We start from the raw sequence: 15,614 nt of genomic DNA, 5'->3' as shown, positions 1-15,614 counted from the left end.
TGCTTGTATAATTAAATAAATGAATAAAAAAAATGAATGAATAAATAAATCTTAAAAAAAAATAAATAACTATTTTGAAAACATTCATTTAGCAACTGTGCCTTCTTTAAGACAAAGAATAATAAGTGTCATAACCTCTGCAGTATGGCAAACAGACCTTAGTCTGCTCTTGAAAAAACATGTGATGATTATTATCTTCCTGTTAGGGGGAAAAGGATGTCCCAAAGCAAATTCCATATAGGCTTTGTGGACTCCACCCCCACCCCAGATCAAAGCCAAAGACACTGGGAACTCCAAATCCCATCACCACCAAAGGGAAGGTGCCTGGGACCGGAGGGTGGGGTTAAGCAGCCAGGTGGATACAAAAGGCAGACACGTGGGCTTTGGGGGGCTCTCCATTTTTGGGCTCTCGGCCAGCTCGCAGCGTCCGGCCAGCTCTGAGAGTGACTTTGGGTTTCCAGGTCGTCGGATCGGGTAGGACGCATTAAAGACTTTATTTCCCTATTTTCTCCCTGAGTTGTACATTTTCCTTATTTCTTTTTCTCTTGTAAATAAACCTTTTATTAACCCTTTTGCGTGTGTCTGTAGTAGAGTATTCATAAGTCCCTTTAAAGCGCGTGGGTGAGGACCCACAGCCAGGAACCCGTTTAATATCGGGGTTGCTCTATAACAGCCCTACCTTATGCTTGTGCACTCACAATTTGCTTAGTATAAATAAAGGACTGCTAAGACCCTTAGCAGGATGATGTCAGCACCCTGATCAAGTGTCTGCGTCTCCTAATTTCCCCTTCCTCTTTCCCTCATGATTTCACCGATGCCTTCCCATCCTTTAGGACTCCCTGACACCCAGACTGCTCCGGCTGGCTCACAACAGGGTACCTAAACTTGCTTCTGAATTTTCCAAATAAAAACACAGTTATTTACAGGCAGCAAATTTAATGAGATTTGAAAAAGCAGGTGTATTTCTTCCATTCCAGAGTAAGAAACAGATCATTGGCTTCCTCTACAAGTCCATCATCCAACTTTTCCATGAAAATGTTGGATCTTGAACTTACTACTCAGACAGTCCAGAATCCTCAAAGTTGACCTGGGGGCCCTGCTTCAGCAACTGGGTTCCCTGACACAAACTCAAGTAAATAAAGTCTAATTAATTTAGGCCTTTTAATCCAGACAGCATGAAAACCCCAGGAAATACTTTATCCTATGAAAAAAAAAATATTTCCCATGGTAAAATTCATCCTACACGAAACCAGTTCAAAGTACGTCTCAGCACAGGCCTGACCTGACTGTTCTCTCAGCCACGGCCCAGGAATCTGCACCCAGAGCAGGAAGACGAGACTCCAGCATCCGGGACTCACTCACAGGTTTGTCCACAGGGAACCTGCAGCCCCAAGAAGAGCCCAGGGCAGGGCTGGGCAGGGAGGGGCCTCATGGGGACATGGTCTCAGGGGTGCAGGGGAGGAGGGGGGCTTCAGGCCCTGGGGGGGCCCCATCCACACCAGAGCCTGAGGGGATCCCCTCCCCTGGGGGACCCACAGGCTCCTCCAGAGAAGGAGGATTGTCCATGGGCACAGTGGGCTTCTGGGGCCCAGCTTCCAGGGGGCAGAGGGTCATGGACACGTCTCCAAAATAGCAGACAAAATATGGAAAGAGGACCCCAGAGAAGGACTTGGGGGAGAAGGAGAAGATGTGGGAGCCATCAGTCATGTCATAGAAGGAGACGTTCCCCTGATCATAGTCCAGGAAAACCCCCACCCTGTGGGGAAGCTGCCTAAGGGGTAGCGGAGTAGGAGTGTCAGTAAAGGCTCTAAAACCTTGTATTTCCTGCCCCACAACCCAGAAGCCATTTGAGCAGGCTGGATAGCTGTATCTTGTTTCCCAGTGTTTTCTCCAGACCCCCAGCCCCCATTTGCTTCTGTCTCCACTCCTGACCTCTACTTCCCAGTAACAGCGACCCCAGGTGATACCCTCACAACCCAAAACAGTCTGTTTGTCAATGAAGTACATGAAATTTTTATATCTTATACTCTTCCTGTCATGAGAGAGCACAATTCCACAAGTGGAGGAATTTGAATCCAGAGTGACAGAACCTGCAGAGAGAGATCCCCATTATGAGACAGACCCTTGTCCCATTACAAGGGCACCCACTTCCTCACCCTAAGATATTTAGCTGTGATGGGGGAGGGATATGTTCCCTGAAATGAGAGCATGAGAAGGAGCCACAAGACTTATCGGGGGGGGGGTCCCAGAGATCCCTCGACCCCTGGGGACCCTCCTGGACTCCAAGGACAAAAGAACCCCCTCAGCATCCATGACGAGTCCCCCCTACCATCCAGCCCAGCTGTGTGACATCACACTGCACCCCCCCACCCCCACAGAGGGTGCAGAGTCTGTGTTCACACACAGAACAGAAGGAAAGACCAGAAGCTGAGCAGCCCCAGAGAGAACAGAGTCACTCACAGGCCTGGAACCGATCCTTCCGCCAATCTGCAAGAGACACACATGTCACTTGAGGGACTCTAGATACTCACACATCAGGGCCCACATCTACTTTTTCTACTAGACAGTGAGACAGAATTTACAGGGGAAATGTCTGGAAATATTTGTTGATTTTAGATACACATTTGATATTTTAGAAATATTTGATATTTAAAAATTTAAAATATTTAAAATATTTTAAAATATTTAAAAATAAAAAATATTTGATATTTTAGATACACACACATAAGAACCCACACCCTTCATGCTGCAACCATCCCCTGAAAGTTAAGTCATAAAGCTTAATAAGCAGGGATGGAGAAGCTGGAAAAAAGTGAACAGAAAGACTTACCCAGATGCAACTATCAAACTATGCTTGTTCAAGTCACAGACACACACCCATCCTATATATAAGGTTTTCTTGAGAAAGGATTATGGAAATGAAAATTACTTAAGATAACTGACTGACTGAATGTGTAGGCTCTGTCTGAGCCACAGGGAATAAGCTTCACCTTGGCTGAGCTGCACGTGGGGGTGACTGTGACATGAGTGGGGCGACTCGACACTCAGCAGAGGGTCCTGCCCACTCAGAAGGGGGTGGAGAGGGTTCTAGGAGGACAGAGATGTGCAGAGTAGGAGACATGGACACACACTAAGAGGATCAAACACTAGTGACATGTCTCCCTATTTGCAGGGATGGTGGAGATACCAGAATCGAGTCATCTCAGTGGTGGGAGCATCAGGAGCTGTGGTGATCTCTCAACCTGCTGCTCCACTACCAGTCACTTGTGGCAGTTGCTCCAAAGAGCCCAGTAACTCTCTTTTTGGCAGTTGTGGCAACTGCTCCTCTGAGCCCTTTTATGCAACTATGTACTTCCTGCATCATGGAATGGCCCAATCAGATGCCAGCTATGAGCTGATTGGTGGTAAATGGTCTAATCAGCCACAGGATTGAAAAATGGTCCAATCAGACTTGTGGGTGGGGCACCCTGAAAGAGGATACAGTCCTGGGTCAGATAGTGCTGAGAGAGACCATTCCAGCCCCTGAACAGAACAGATGATTCTAGCCTCTGAAGAAAGAAGACAGTTCCAGCCTCCAACGAAGAAGGGAAAGACTCTATTCCTCGCCCCCCAAAAGAGAAGAAAAGTAACATCCTGCAGGGCCTCCCCGGTGGCACATCGGTTGAGCACTGGGCTGCGAAGCTGCCTGCAGCCTCTGCAGCGCCGGTTCAATCCCCGGCCGCCCGGAAACCGGGCAAGGGTCCCACATGGTGCGCAGACCTCTCCTGATTCGCCTGCTGCTCCCCTCAGCAGGGTATTTCAGTCAGTCTGCCTATTCTGTTCCCCACTCTGTCTCTGGGGAATCCTCTCACCCCCTACACCTCTGGCCCATATCCCAGTTCTTGTATGCATAAATAAATAAATCTTTTAACGAGAGAGAGAGAGAGAGAGAGAGAGAGAGAGAGAGAGAGAAGAGAGAGAGAGAGAGAACAGTATGACCTTCACTTTGTGGAAATAAATCCCAGAAGAACCAGGGAGACTCTCTGAGGAGAGTCCGCACACTCTTGGCGCCCAGGCTCCTCCCCCACATTCCCCCTCTCTTTGTCTCAGGGTCTGTGTCCAGGACCACACACACACACAAAAAAAAAAAAACCCTGGGCAGGGAAAGGGCGTGTGACTCAGGCTCATGAGGCTCAGATCTTCCTTCTCCCACACACCCCTCTGCTTCCTTCCCAATTCTACTTTTTCTCCATCAGGAATTTTCTTTCCTAATTTTCTCCCTACTTTTTCTCTGGGAAATGATTATAACTATTTTAGATTTCTCCTTTTCCATTCTTCAAAACTTATCCCTAAAAAAAAAAAAAAATGCAAAGTTCTCCTAAAAAGGAACTTGATGTTCCTGAACAGTGATACATTATATTTTTTATCTTGTTGCATGCGTGTGTGCACACACACACACACGGGATTTTACATATAACTTCAGATCTTTTACAAGCTCCAGCCCACAAGTCCACAAACATCAGAAGCTCTGAACCCAGACTCAGAACACCAGCTCTAAAGCAGTAACCAAAAAAGGAAAATCCATGTTGGACACAGATCAGAGTATGATGAACAGAGTGCCAAGGAGAAACAAGAAACCAAAACTAGATGCAAAAAAGGACAGGAATTTTGGATACAAAAGGATCCATAACCAAGGACCCATTCACAAGACCTGACTCCTAAGCAGGAAGCAGGATTTCTGGATTCTTTCAGAGATCAGCAATTCCTAACCCACACAGCTGCCCTGCTGTAGCCTCTCCTCACACTGACCTCTTCCCTGTCCTCACCCACAGGAAGGACCAGGTGACAAGAGGTCAGAGGGTGTCCTGAGCCCACATGACCTGCAGGGAGGACAGAGCAGGTGGAGGCAGGTCTGTGCTCACAAGGGGTGTGGGTACGGGCTGCAGTTCTCAGATGTATGCTGCAGAGTAGAAGGAGATGAGGGACCCCAACCCCTTCCTTGGGGCTGAAGATTCCTCATAGAGAAGGGGCAGAGGGGAGTTGTGGGTGGTTCCCAAGACACTCAGGGTCACTCACCTGCATACAGCTGGGCCTTTCTCCAGGCTGAAAGGGAACACACAGGTGAGACCTCAGCTCAACCACCTGATCATGTGATCCAGGGGTCCTGGGCTCCCCCTGTTCTGTAGGTGAGACTCTCTGGTTGAGGGAGAGGAGAGGCTGAGAGGTCACGACCTCCTGCCATGTGTAGACAGCAAGGGGTGGTGGGAAATCCCTGGCTCAGGTCAGGAGCCTGCAGGACAGACTGACTCAGCCCTGCCTGCTGCTGCTGTGGGGCTTTGGCAAGTCACTGAGCGGCTCTGGGCCCCACAGCCTTCAAAGTTCCTGCTTCACCTGCTACTCAGTGTTGCTACACAGGATCAAAACCAGTACATGGGAGGATATTTTTTAAATTATATATTATCCCATAATTATCATATGCAGCATTTTCTACCAAATGTGTCTGAGAAATTGAATGAAAATGGAATTAAAACATAATATGTACATCAGACCAGCTCCAGGGTAAAAGTGACCCATCTTTTCAGATGAAATATTCCTAGATAAACTCTCTAGTGGGAGATGCAAAGTCCCTCCACCTCCTCCCATGCAGAGTCACTCTGTCCTCTTCCATCACTACTGATCAGCATCTTCAGGAACAAAGAGAACAGACTCCTGGGTGGGGTGTTTTGGGGAGAGAGGGCAGGAGGAGGTGATGCCCCTAAACTTGATTGATTTATAAAATTTCAGAGCAGCAGGCTTCTGCTTCAAGGTGCTGACCTAGAATGAGAGGAACTGAAGGCTAGAAAACCAGTCCAATGGAGGGAAGGTTAGGTTGGAATGAGACCCGGATGCAGAGACTCAAAACCCACCAGGATTTTCAGGCTGGGATGGTGATAGCACCCCAGACCTTGTGGAGCCTAGGAGCCATCTGCTTCCACTACCACCCCAGGCAAGGGGTCCACACATGTGTGCTTAGACAGACATGTGGAGGGTCCCTTGGGCACAGGGGGGAAGGGACCCAGGACACCTGGAGCATCACTCACCAACCAGGTAAGCTGCCTTCCTCTGGTCTGAAAAGAAACACAGGAAAAGGTGAGCTAAGAACCAGAATGTCTCCCATGAAGGGAACACCGAGAGTTCAGGAGGGATAGCAGAGCTTACCTAGAATTGCCTGGAGTTCATCTAAGTGGAAAAAAAAAATAATAATAAGGATAAACTGTTCCTAAGAAGAAAACCTGTGTATTTAGAAGACTCACAGAAATGGACCTCCCTCTGTCACAGAAGTTCCACTTCCAGACCCATCTGAGCCTCCAACCTCGACTGTCCTCTCTGGGTTTCCTCAGTCACTTGGCATAACCTCCCTGCAGAATGGATGCTGGATTCTGGTTCTTTAATCAACTTATCCCATATAGTACCCACAGCCACACTCACCATCCTGGCCCCCGTCCTGCCTTACCTGTGTCCTTCATGGCCTCCTCCTTGGTTTGTCTGTCCTCCTCCTTAGCCTGGCACAGACTCCTCTGTTCCTGCAGCTCCCGCATCTGTGTGAAATGTTCTCTCTGGGTGTAGCAGGCAGCCCCCAGGAGCAGAAGCAGCAGCAAGGACAGGCTCACCAGGAAAGCTGGCTTCCAGGGAGAGGCCCGGGGGAAGAAGGGCTCTGCAGACAGAGACCCCCACAGAGACCCCATCAGGACACAGCCCAGGACATCCCAGCCCAGCTCAAATGGGGGTGCCAGCCCTTCCCTCTGACCCTGCAGGGAGTGGGGAGCAGCACTGACCTGGGATGACAATAGCCATGGCCTTCTCCTGGCGCAGGACGGGGTTGAGGATGGAGCAGGTCACGCTCCCCACAGAGCTGTCTCTCACCACCAGAGCAGTCTCCAAGCTGAACAACCCTTTAGGATCTTGAGAATAGGCCTTGGAGAAGTTCTGGAACTCCTCCCCACGGGGGTGTCTCCACTGCACCTGGGGCTCCGGGAACCAGCCCGAGGCCATGCACACCACACATACCCCGTCCTCCTCTGGCCCCCTAATGTGCACTTGGGGGGCAGAGCCCACACCTGCGGAGGGAAGATGAGAGCCAGGTGGGCAGGGCCCACTGTGGACACCTCCAAGGGAGGCTGTCAAGCTGCAGTCTGGGTGTTTGGGAGACACCACCCTTGTGGGGAGCAAGATGGTAACCCCAACACAAAGACCAGAAGGAAGAAGCTTCAGAGGCTGGAAGGACCTGGGTTCCTCTCCTAGCCCTGCAGGTAGAAGATGATGCCCACAGGAGAGGAGAAGGAATTTCACGTCTCTGTCTCCAAATTTTCAAGGGCTTAATTTATACTGGGACATATATTTTTGTCAACACAAAATCTTGAGTGGATTTCTCCAGTTAACAAGAAATATTTGAAAATAGAATATTTGTGGAATAGATATTTTTGTTTTAACCACCCCAAATCTCTTCTGCATCCAAAGTGATCTTCTTTCCACCCTCCTTTCATTCAAGTAGAGGGAATCACCCCACCAAGGGTGACTGTTCCCTGAGCTCTAACCCCACAGGTCACCACCTCTACTGAGGGCTATTCCATCCATCCTCTCTCTCTCCTCCCCTTCTTTGTACTCCCTCCCTTTGCACTTAGATGTTAAATGTATTTACTCATGATTGTTAATGTTTACCTTTCTACCTATTTTTTATAATTAATGTAAACATGCTAAAATCATCACATAATGTCTTTTCTTTCTTTGTTACAAGAGCATACTCTATAATTCATAAACAACTATTTTCTCACTTCTCACCTACATCTCAGCCATCACAGAACAGCTCCTACTGCTCCCCTTAATCTGCTCTGGGGGACTCAACAAGAGTGTCCTGTTTGGCATCCCCAATCCTCATGTTCCTCACTTGTCTCCCTTCAGCACGGGATACTCTAGACTGGATTTTTAAACCACCTCCATCTCGTTTTCTTTCCCTTACTTTAAGGTTGGTTTGTGACACCACGGACCCCCTGCTCAGCCCCTTACTAACTTATCTGCCTGCAACTGCTCCTTGAAGCAGCACAGTCCCAGGTTCCAGTGCTTAAAGCCCATCTTATCTCAGCCCTATCCCAGGGCTTCTGCTCCCTCAGCTTCTGTGTCTTCCTATATTTCACTTTCAAATACCAACTCACAAGCCTGTTCACCTCCGTCCTTAGAACTCTATCCATATGGGTTACATCTAACAGGATTCTTCACATGTTTCATAGTGAAATTTCTACATATGAACTCATTCTTTTAACTCATCTGTGGTAAATTGGTTATAAAAAATCCCTAATTCTTCATATTCCTTCATATCAAGCTCACACTCTGCCATGTATGTTTTAGTTCTATCACACTCTGACCCTAGGCTCAGGCATGTGACTTCATGTGTCTAATGAGAGATCAGCTCATGTGACTCAAGCAGAGATTTAAAGTGCTGGGCCCATTGGCCTTCCCTCTGCCATCTCCAAGGAAGAACATCACAGTCCAGGTGCTGGAGGAGGAGCTCATAGAGCAGGGCCTGTCACCAGCCTTTCCAGCTGAAGCTGTCCTCCCTCAGTCAAGAGCCAGTGACCAACATTCATGTAACAAGCAAAGCCAAGGTCCGTATGCAGGGTAAATGATTTTCAGGCTTTTCTGCCCTCCTGTCATCAGGATTGCCCTGCCTGATGGCCATACCTGCATTTGTTACATTGTTATGTTATGTTGTTTACTTTTGGGGGCCATAGCTGCAGTACTGAGATACTCGCTAAAAGAAACAGAGGCAAAAGAGGCAGGAGAGAGAAGGGGAGAAAAAAGCCAGAGAAACCCAAAGTGAAGACTTGCCAGGGGCTTGGAGGCCTACTGGCTGCTGGCCGCACCCCTGCCTGCTGTGTCTGGTTGCCACACTACATGTAAAGCTCAATAAAAGCCTGAGAAAGCCACCAAGGGCTCCAAGACTCTCCTTTACCCGTCAGCCAGATCATAGAAAGTCTGCTCTGTCTCTGTCCTGCCACTATACCACAAGATGACTTTTCACCTTACCAAAGATGTAGGAATAAGGGTAGTGGGGATTGGTCAAGTATACTTCAGGTTAGCTGAAGTCCCCATTAGCCCAAAGTAAATACAAGTCCATTACTATAAGCCACCGAGATTTTTTTCTGTGGTTGTTTTTTGCACAAAGCATTATGGTGATAGGTAACTGATATACATTATTAATGGTCTTAAATAACAAGCAAACAGGATAAAGCTTGCAAGCCTCTGCATTTCCCTCTTCTACTTTGAACTCTGTGACCCAATTTTACTCCTTCATCACCTCACTGATAGCACCTCCTGTCCACCCACCACCACTGTGAAACCAGGCCTCCTCTCCACCCCGTAACTGCATCCACAACTCCAGATATTGTCCCCACCCTTGTCTTCCCCACTACTGCCAGAGTTATCATGCTAAGCGCTGTTGTGCTGAAAATCTTCAACAGCTCCACAAAGAAATACCACAAGCACCGGGACTCCTCAACTGTGAATGACTCCTCCCCAGCCCTCTTCTTTCTCTATTGCTCATACTTTTTGCCACCTGTGCCCTCAAGACCCAACACTTCAAACCCAAGAATACAACTGTTATTATCCACAATCACCAGGTTCAGTGACTCCATTGTCCTTTCTTCGTCTGGTCTGAGGGGATTTATGGAGCCTTGTCTGATGAAATGATATCTCAGATAAAATGATATATACATCATATGGAGTTTTTCTATGATTACCTTTGGTAGTATTCATCAGCCACCCTCAACTTCTCTATGTACTCACAACATCTTTTGATGACAGTATTGTACCTCACAACACCCTTCATCCTTCACTCTCTCGCACCAGCCACGAGGACACCATGTGAACCGATCAAATACCAAACACATGCTCACCCCAGGTCATTCACACGGGCTGTGCCTCCACAAAGAAATTGCCTTCCCTGTAATTTACAACATGCTTGTAGCCAACATTGCTGTGTGACATGTAGGGAAGTTTATAAAGACTAACTACAAGGATTTTTTTCACAATGAGAGAATTTTCTTTTTTGTTACTTTTTCTTTCTTTTCATTATATCTATAATAGAAGATGGATGTTATTTAAGCTATTGTGACAATAAATTCACTGTGTATATATATATATATATATATATATATAAACAGTCATTATGCTATATGCCTTTGACTTAGACATGATGTATATGATTTTTCTATAAAACTGGGGAGAAAGGGAGGCCCATACATTATATATCTACTTATCTATATTCCCATTTCCCTTGAGTCTTTGCTCCAATGGAAACAGCCTGAGCTACTACTGATTACTGTAACCTCCCCCAGTCCCAGACCCACATTGCTGACCGATTTCCCCCTGCTCCATTTAGTTTCTTTTTCTCATCCCTTCTCTCTTACTAACATCATATATATCCTGTATATTTATTATGATTGCTCTATCTCCCAATAAAAAATATAAACTCACAGAGTGAAGAACTTTATTAGATTTTCTGGTGTATCCAAGAATTTAGAACAAGACCGGATGTATAGTAGGTTCTCTGTATATTTACATTTAATAAAACATGAATTAATAAGCCTTTTCTTACTCATAAATGAAATGTAAAACTAAATTTCATTGCCCTTATTTTCTCCCCAATTCCAAAACTCCTGGATGCTGAGATGTTTAACCATATCACCAACCTGCCACCTGTAGCTCCAATCTGGCTTGCTCATAAAAGCCTCCATCTCTGAAGAAGCAGGTGTACAGCCCATTATCAGAAGCCTGGATATTGTGGATGGTCACAGCAGCCTCCCCCTCACTGAGGAATTCCCCCACCAGTGAGGTCCGCCCTGTGTACTGGGCCATCAGCAACTCATGTCGCTCCTGTCGGTCTTCATAGATGAAAACTGACTCCAAGATATTGGACCGGAACCACCTCAACTCCATGTTCTCTGCACTCATGACTGGGTACAGGGAGCAGGACAGTGTGGCATCCTCACCCAGCTCTGCCACAATGGGGTCTGAGGGGGCAATCACATGGAACCTCTCTGTGAACACAGAAATGTAAGTTAGGAAGACTGAGAGACACAGTCATATCTGGAAATGCACAGCAGTGTGGGAGGCCAAGGTAGGATGAGGGAAGGTGTCCAATGAGAAGACAGCTGACCTGAGGATTAGAAATGACAATTCTGAATCTTGGAAAGATCATCCAACCACAACTTGTGGTCCAAAAAAAATGTTAAGGATACTCCCTCACTCATTGGTATGCCTGATAGCAGGACCTTCCATGACGATCTCTAACTCCATGGTTCTCATCTTCAGCATCAGAATCACCAGGAGAGCTTGTAATGTAAAATATGGGGTACCTGCCTCTGATCTGATGTAGTAGATTGGGATATAACCAAGAACATTGATTTCAAAAGAGTTCCTGGGGGACTAAGATGGTGGCAAAGGTAATTCATAGTGTCATTGCACAGAGGATCATCAATGTTGATGAGTGAACAGGGCACCCAGAGAACACCAGGCTTGCGACAAAACTGGACAGCCTTATACAGCAGTCACTGGCAGACAGGCCAAAAGGGGCACAAGACAATCATGCTTCACTGACCAAGAGTTAGGCAGAGAAGACAACCTGGAGGCTGTGGTCAGGGTGGGGGAGGCTACAGCATTCACTGTGGTGGTCACTCAATCAGGCACGTGACCCTGAGCAGGGAGAGCTGACAGTGAGGGGCTTACAGCTCTGACTGGGGGCTCCCAGCTAACAAGGTGCCCAGTGAAGAAACAGGGCACAGAGCTGGATGTACCCCCACTTCCCACTCAGGACCGACCCCGCCCTCCTGAAGCTCAGGGACAGTGTGTACAGGGAGAGTCTTAGGGCTGGACTGGGAAAGGCAGGTGTCAAGGGGGCCACAAACATGAGCTCACACTCCCCAGCCAGAGCACCCACCCCAGAGGCTGGATGCCTGCAGGCCCCACAGTCTCTGACTTAGCATCTCAAATATCAGGTCTCTAGACCTATATAAGTTACAAATCTAAAAACACTTACTAAACTACAGGGCCACCTGATGGAATGTTAAAAGTAGTTCAGCTCTCTCAGTTACCACTACAGATGCCTTTTTTTCCCCAAAATAGGAAATTTAAAGCAGCATAAAAAGCACAAGAAACATGCTTTATGGCAACTTGAGACCTGAAGGGAACATGAAATCACAAGAAGAAAACAACTCTCCAATACAGAACTACAAAGATCTGGAAGATCTTATCTTACCATCAAGTAGAGTTCAACATTGCCATAATAAAGAAAGCCAAAGAGATGGAGAAAACAGAGAAAAGTGAATAAAATAGAGAAAACAAAATTCCAAATAATAAATGGATGCCTTGGAAAATAAACTCAGTGAACAGCAAATAGAAATGGAAGCCTTAAATTCACAGAGATAGAGGCTATAAAAAGATCAACAAAGAAGCTGCTCACTCCTGGAGAAGCTATTGGGGCAGAACAGACTAGAAGGAGCATGGAATCAGTGACCTCATGATAATAATGCACAAAGGACCCTATTGGAAGAAAAAAGAAAAATGAAGAAAAATTTGAGATCTAAGCAACTCCATGAGGAAAGGAAACAAAGACATAATGGGTATTCCACAACTTGAGGAGAGAGAGGATCATGGATCTATCCAAAGAAACAGAGCAAAATTATGTATGTATACACACACATAATTAAATAGTATTCAATGTCTTGTTAAATAAGTAAAAATCATGCCATTTAAAACAATATGGATGGGATTGAGGAAATGATGCTAATTCAAATGGACAAAGACAAATGCTGGATCACTGCACTCATTTGTGGACTAGGAAGGGGGAAAAAAGGCAATTAACACAACAAAAATCAAATACTTTAGACAAGAATGTGGCAATGACCAGAGGAGAAGAAGGGTGGAGGGGATAGCTTGGTGGAGGATTGTGATTGCACTTTTGGTAGTGACTGTGTGAAATAAACAGGTGCTGGTGTGAGAAACTGAACATCTAATATCTACACAGTGTGTAAATTAAGGTTACCTCAATTAAAAACAGAGAATTCCCATAGTCAGCTGTCAAGTCAGAGCCCATGGCCTGAGGAAGCTTGGGAAGAACAGGACAGGACTGTGCTGTCCTCAGGAGCCCCCTGCACCTCCAAAGAGCCACTTCTCACCTGTGCTGCCCCAGCTTAGCCTGAGCCCCTCCTCTCTCACCTGGAGACACAAAGACTAGTCTCTCCTGCCACCCCCAGTCTGGGCCCCTTTCACCTGGGAGCTGAACTAGGTCCTGCTCTGCTCACAGCCTGGCAGGGGCTCCCCAGGCCCACAGTCACCCCCAAGCCCCACAGGGTGACCCCTTCCCAGGCCTCTGACACCCACTCCTGTGTCCCTCCCTCTCCCTCTGCTCCAGTTGATCCTCACCCCCTCTGTCCTTGCACACCTGGCACCAGCCAGCTCCCCACAGGCCCTTCCCTCCATGGGACCCTCACCCCCAATACCCCCTCCCCAGAGCTTTGCTCCCATGCCACCATCTACACTGACCCCCTTGATGGACACAGCTGCCCCCACACGCCCCTCTGCCCTCACTCCTCTCACCCCCTCTGCATGTGGGGGTGGGATGGGTTTCTTGTATTTATTGTTCACTGTCTCCTGTGAGAAAACAAGCTCTCTGAATGGGGATCTTTCTGTTTTGTATATAGCACAGAGCACATGGCTGACCCCCTATAAATATTGGTGGAATGAAATGAAATTCTGACTGGCATGTATTTTCAATAAAAATAAAGTCAAAAGCAAAAAAGGAGGGGAAAGGTATTTTCACATTTTTGACAGTTGACTTTGAAACACTATAAACCCCTCATAGAGCAATTCTCAACCCCCACATGTTATAGTGCAGTGACTGTTCTTAACTGGGTCTTCACATTAGTGGTCAGGGAGCACCCCAATCTTTCTAGAGCCTGGGCCCCCACACAGACATCCTTCATGAAGGAAGAGCTCCCAGAGGCCCTGGGCCCCACCCACCCAAGGGAGACACAGGACAGGGAGGGACACACTCACCTGAGGACCCCCCAGGGGGCAGCTGGAGGAGCAGCAGGCAGGGGAGGAGGCAGAGCACAGAGCTGGGGCAGGAGCAGGGCGCCATCTCCTCAGGGCTGGGGAGAGACATGGCAGGAGGCAGCCAGGCCCACACAGAGGAGCAAGGCAGCCAGGAGCTCTGGGCTCAGAGGGGAGCAGGGCCCAGGGACCCCCAGCAGCAAGAGCAGGGCCTTCCCCTTGACCCCTTAGGCCCTGAGACCAAGGAAGACAGACCAGGATCCCCTCAGGGCATTGAGCCTCTTTACTTCAAGAGACCATTAGGTTTTTGGAGAAAAATATCCTTCCTTCCCTTCCCACCCCACGGAACAACACGCCAGACCCACTCTGCTCAGAACACCAGGCTCCTCCATTCCCAGCACCTGAGCCCAGGGTACAAACTGCCCTCCCCTCCCCATCATCACACCCAGTGACTCCCCAGGACAGAGGCCCAGACCCAGGCTCCCATGAAGGACAGGTGTAGTGGCAGGATGGCCACTGAGCAGGTTTTCTATGATCCGGCATACGGAATAAAGAAGAGACTTGCAGCCTTCGGTGGCTTTCTCAGGCTTTTACTGAGCTTTACATGTAGTGTGGCCAACAGGTACAGGGCAGGCAGGGGTGCTGAGGGGCCAGGAGGCCAGTAAGCCTCAAAGCCCCCAGAAAGTCCTCACTCTGGGCTGTTTTCTCCTCTCTCCTGGCTTTCTCCCCTTCTCTCTCCTGCCTCTCTGCTTCTGCTTCTCTTGGTGGCTATCTCTCAGTATTCCTCCCACGGCCCTCAGAAGTAAGTAAGTCAGCTTGCAACAATGTAACGACTATAGGTACCCTATCAGGCAGGGCAATCCTAATGGTGGAAGGGCAGAAAAGCCTGAAAATCAATTACCAAACCATTTACCCTACAACAGGCCAGTGCCTGCTTGTGAGCAGGTGTCCCTGAGCAGCTCAGGACACATGACACTGTCCCCAAGAAGTTGGGGTCCTCCCACAAGTCCCTGTCCTGCTCTGTCTGTTCAGTTCACCTGATGGTCAGTCTCTCCCCAGCTCTGACCTGACAGGGATAAGGACAAGGTCCTGCCCCAAACACAGCAGGAGGCAGGTCAGATCCTGTAGGGTGAACGGTTTTCAGGCTTTTCTGCCCTCCCACCATTACGATTGCCCTGCCTAATGGGTCACCAGAAGTTGTCACATTGTTGTAAGCTGACTTGTTTACTTTTGTGGGCCATGGGAGGGGTATTGAGATAGTCACCAAGAGAAGCAGAAACAGGAGAGAGAAGGGGAGAAAGGCGGCCTGAGATGCCCAGTGAAGACTTGCTGGGAGCCCTGGAGGCCTTCTGGCACCTGTGCTGTGTACAGCACCCCAGTGTACCTGTTTGCCATATTACATGTAAAGCTCAATAAAAGCCTGAGAAAGCCACTGAGGGCTCCAAGACTCTCCTTTACCCATCTGCTGGATCAGAAAATCTGCAGCGGCCCTTCCTGCCACTACAGATCCCCACTGAGAACTTTGTCCTTGTTCTCTCTAACTCTGGGAG

At 48.0% G+C, this 15,614-nt stretch overlaps 1 protein-coding gene across 1 annotated transcript; it reads right to left on the bottom strand.

The window, feature by feature from the left end:
• Positions 1 to 1,428: 1,428 nt before the first annotated feature.
• LOC311188166 (butyrophilin subfamily 1 member A1-like) lies at positions 1,429 to 11,310 on the bottom strand (the record flags this gene model as incomplete). Its single annotated transcript, XM_084259338.1, has 8 exons — positions 1,429 to 2,090; positions 2,461 to 2,487; positions 5,056 to 5,082; positions 6,060 to 6,086; positions 6,473 to 6,673; positions 6,795 to 7,076; positions 10,704 to 11,051; positions 11,286 to 11,310. The coding sequence occupies 8 exons, from the start codon at positions 11,308 to 11,310 to the stop codon at positions 1,429 to 1,431; spliced, it is 1,599 nt and encodes a 532-aa protein (XP_084115464.1).
• Positions 11,311 to 15,614: the final 4,304 nt, after the last annotated feature.

This window comes from Talpa europaea (assembly GCF_964194135.1).
Source record: "Talpa europaea genome assembly, chromosome: 2".
NCBI lineage: Eukaryota > Metazoa > Chordata > Mammalia > Eulipotyphla > Talpidae > Talpa > Talpa europaea.
The sequence above is the reverse complement of the archived record's forward strand: the minus strand, read 5'-3'. Positions and strand labels throughout refer to the sequence as shown.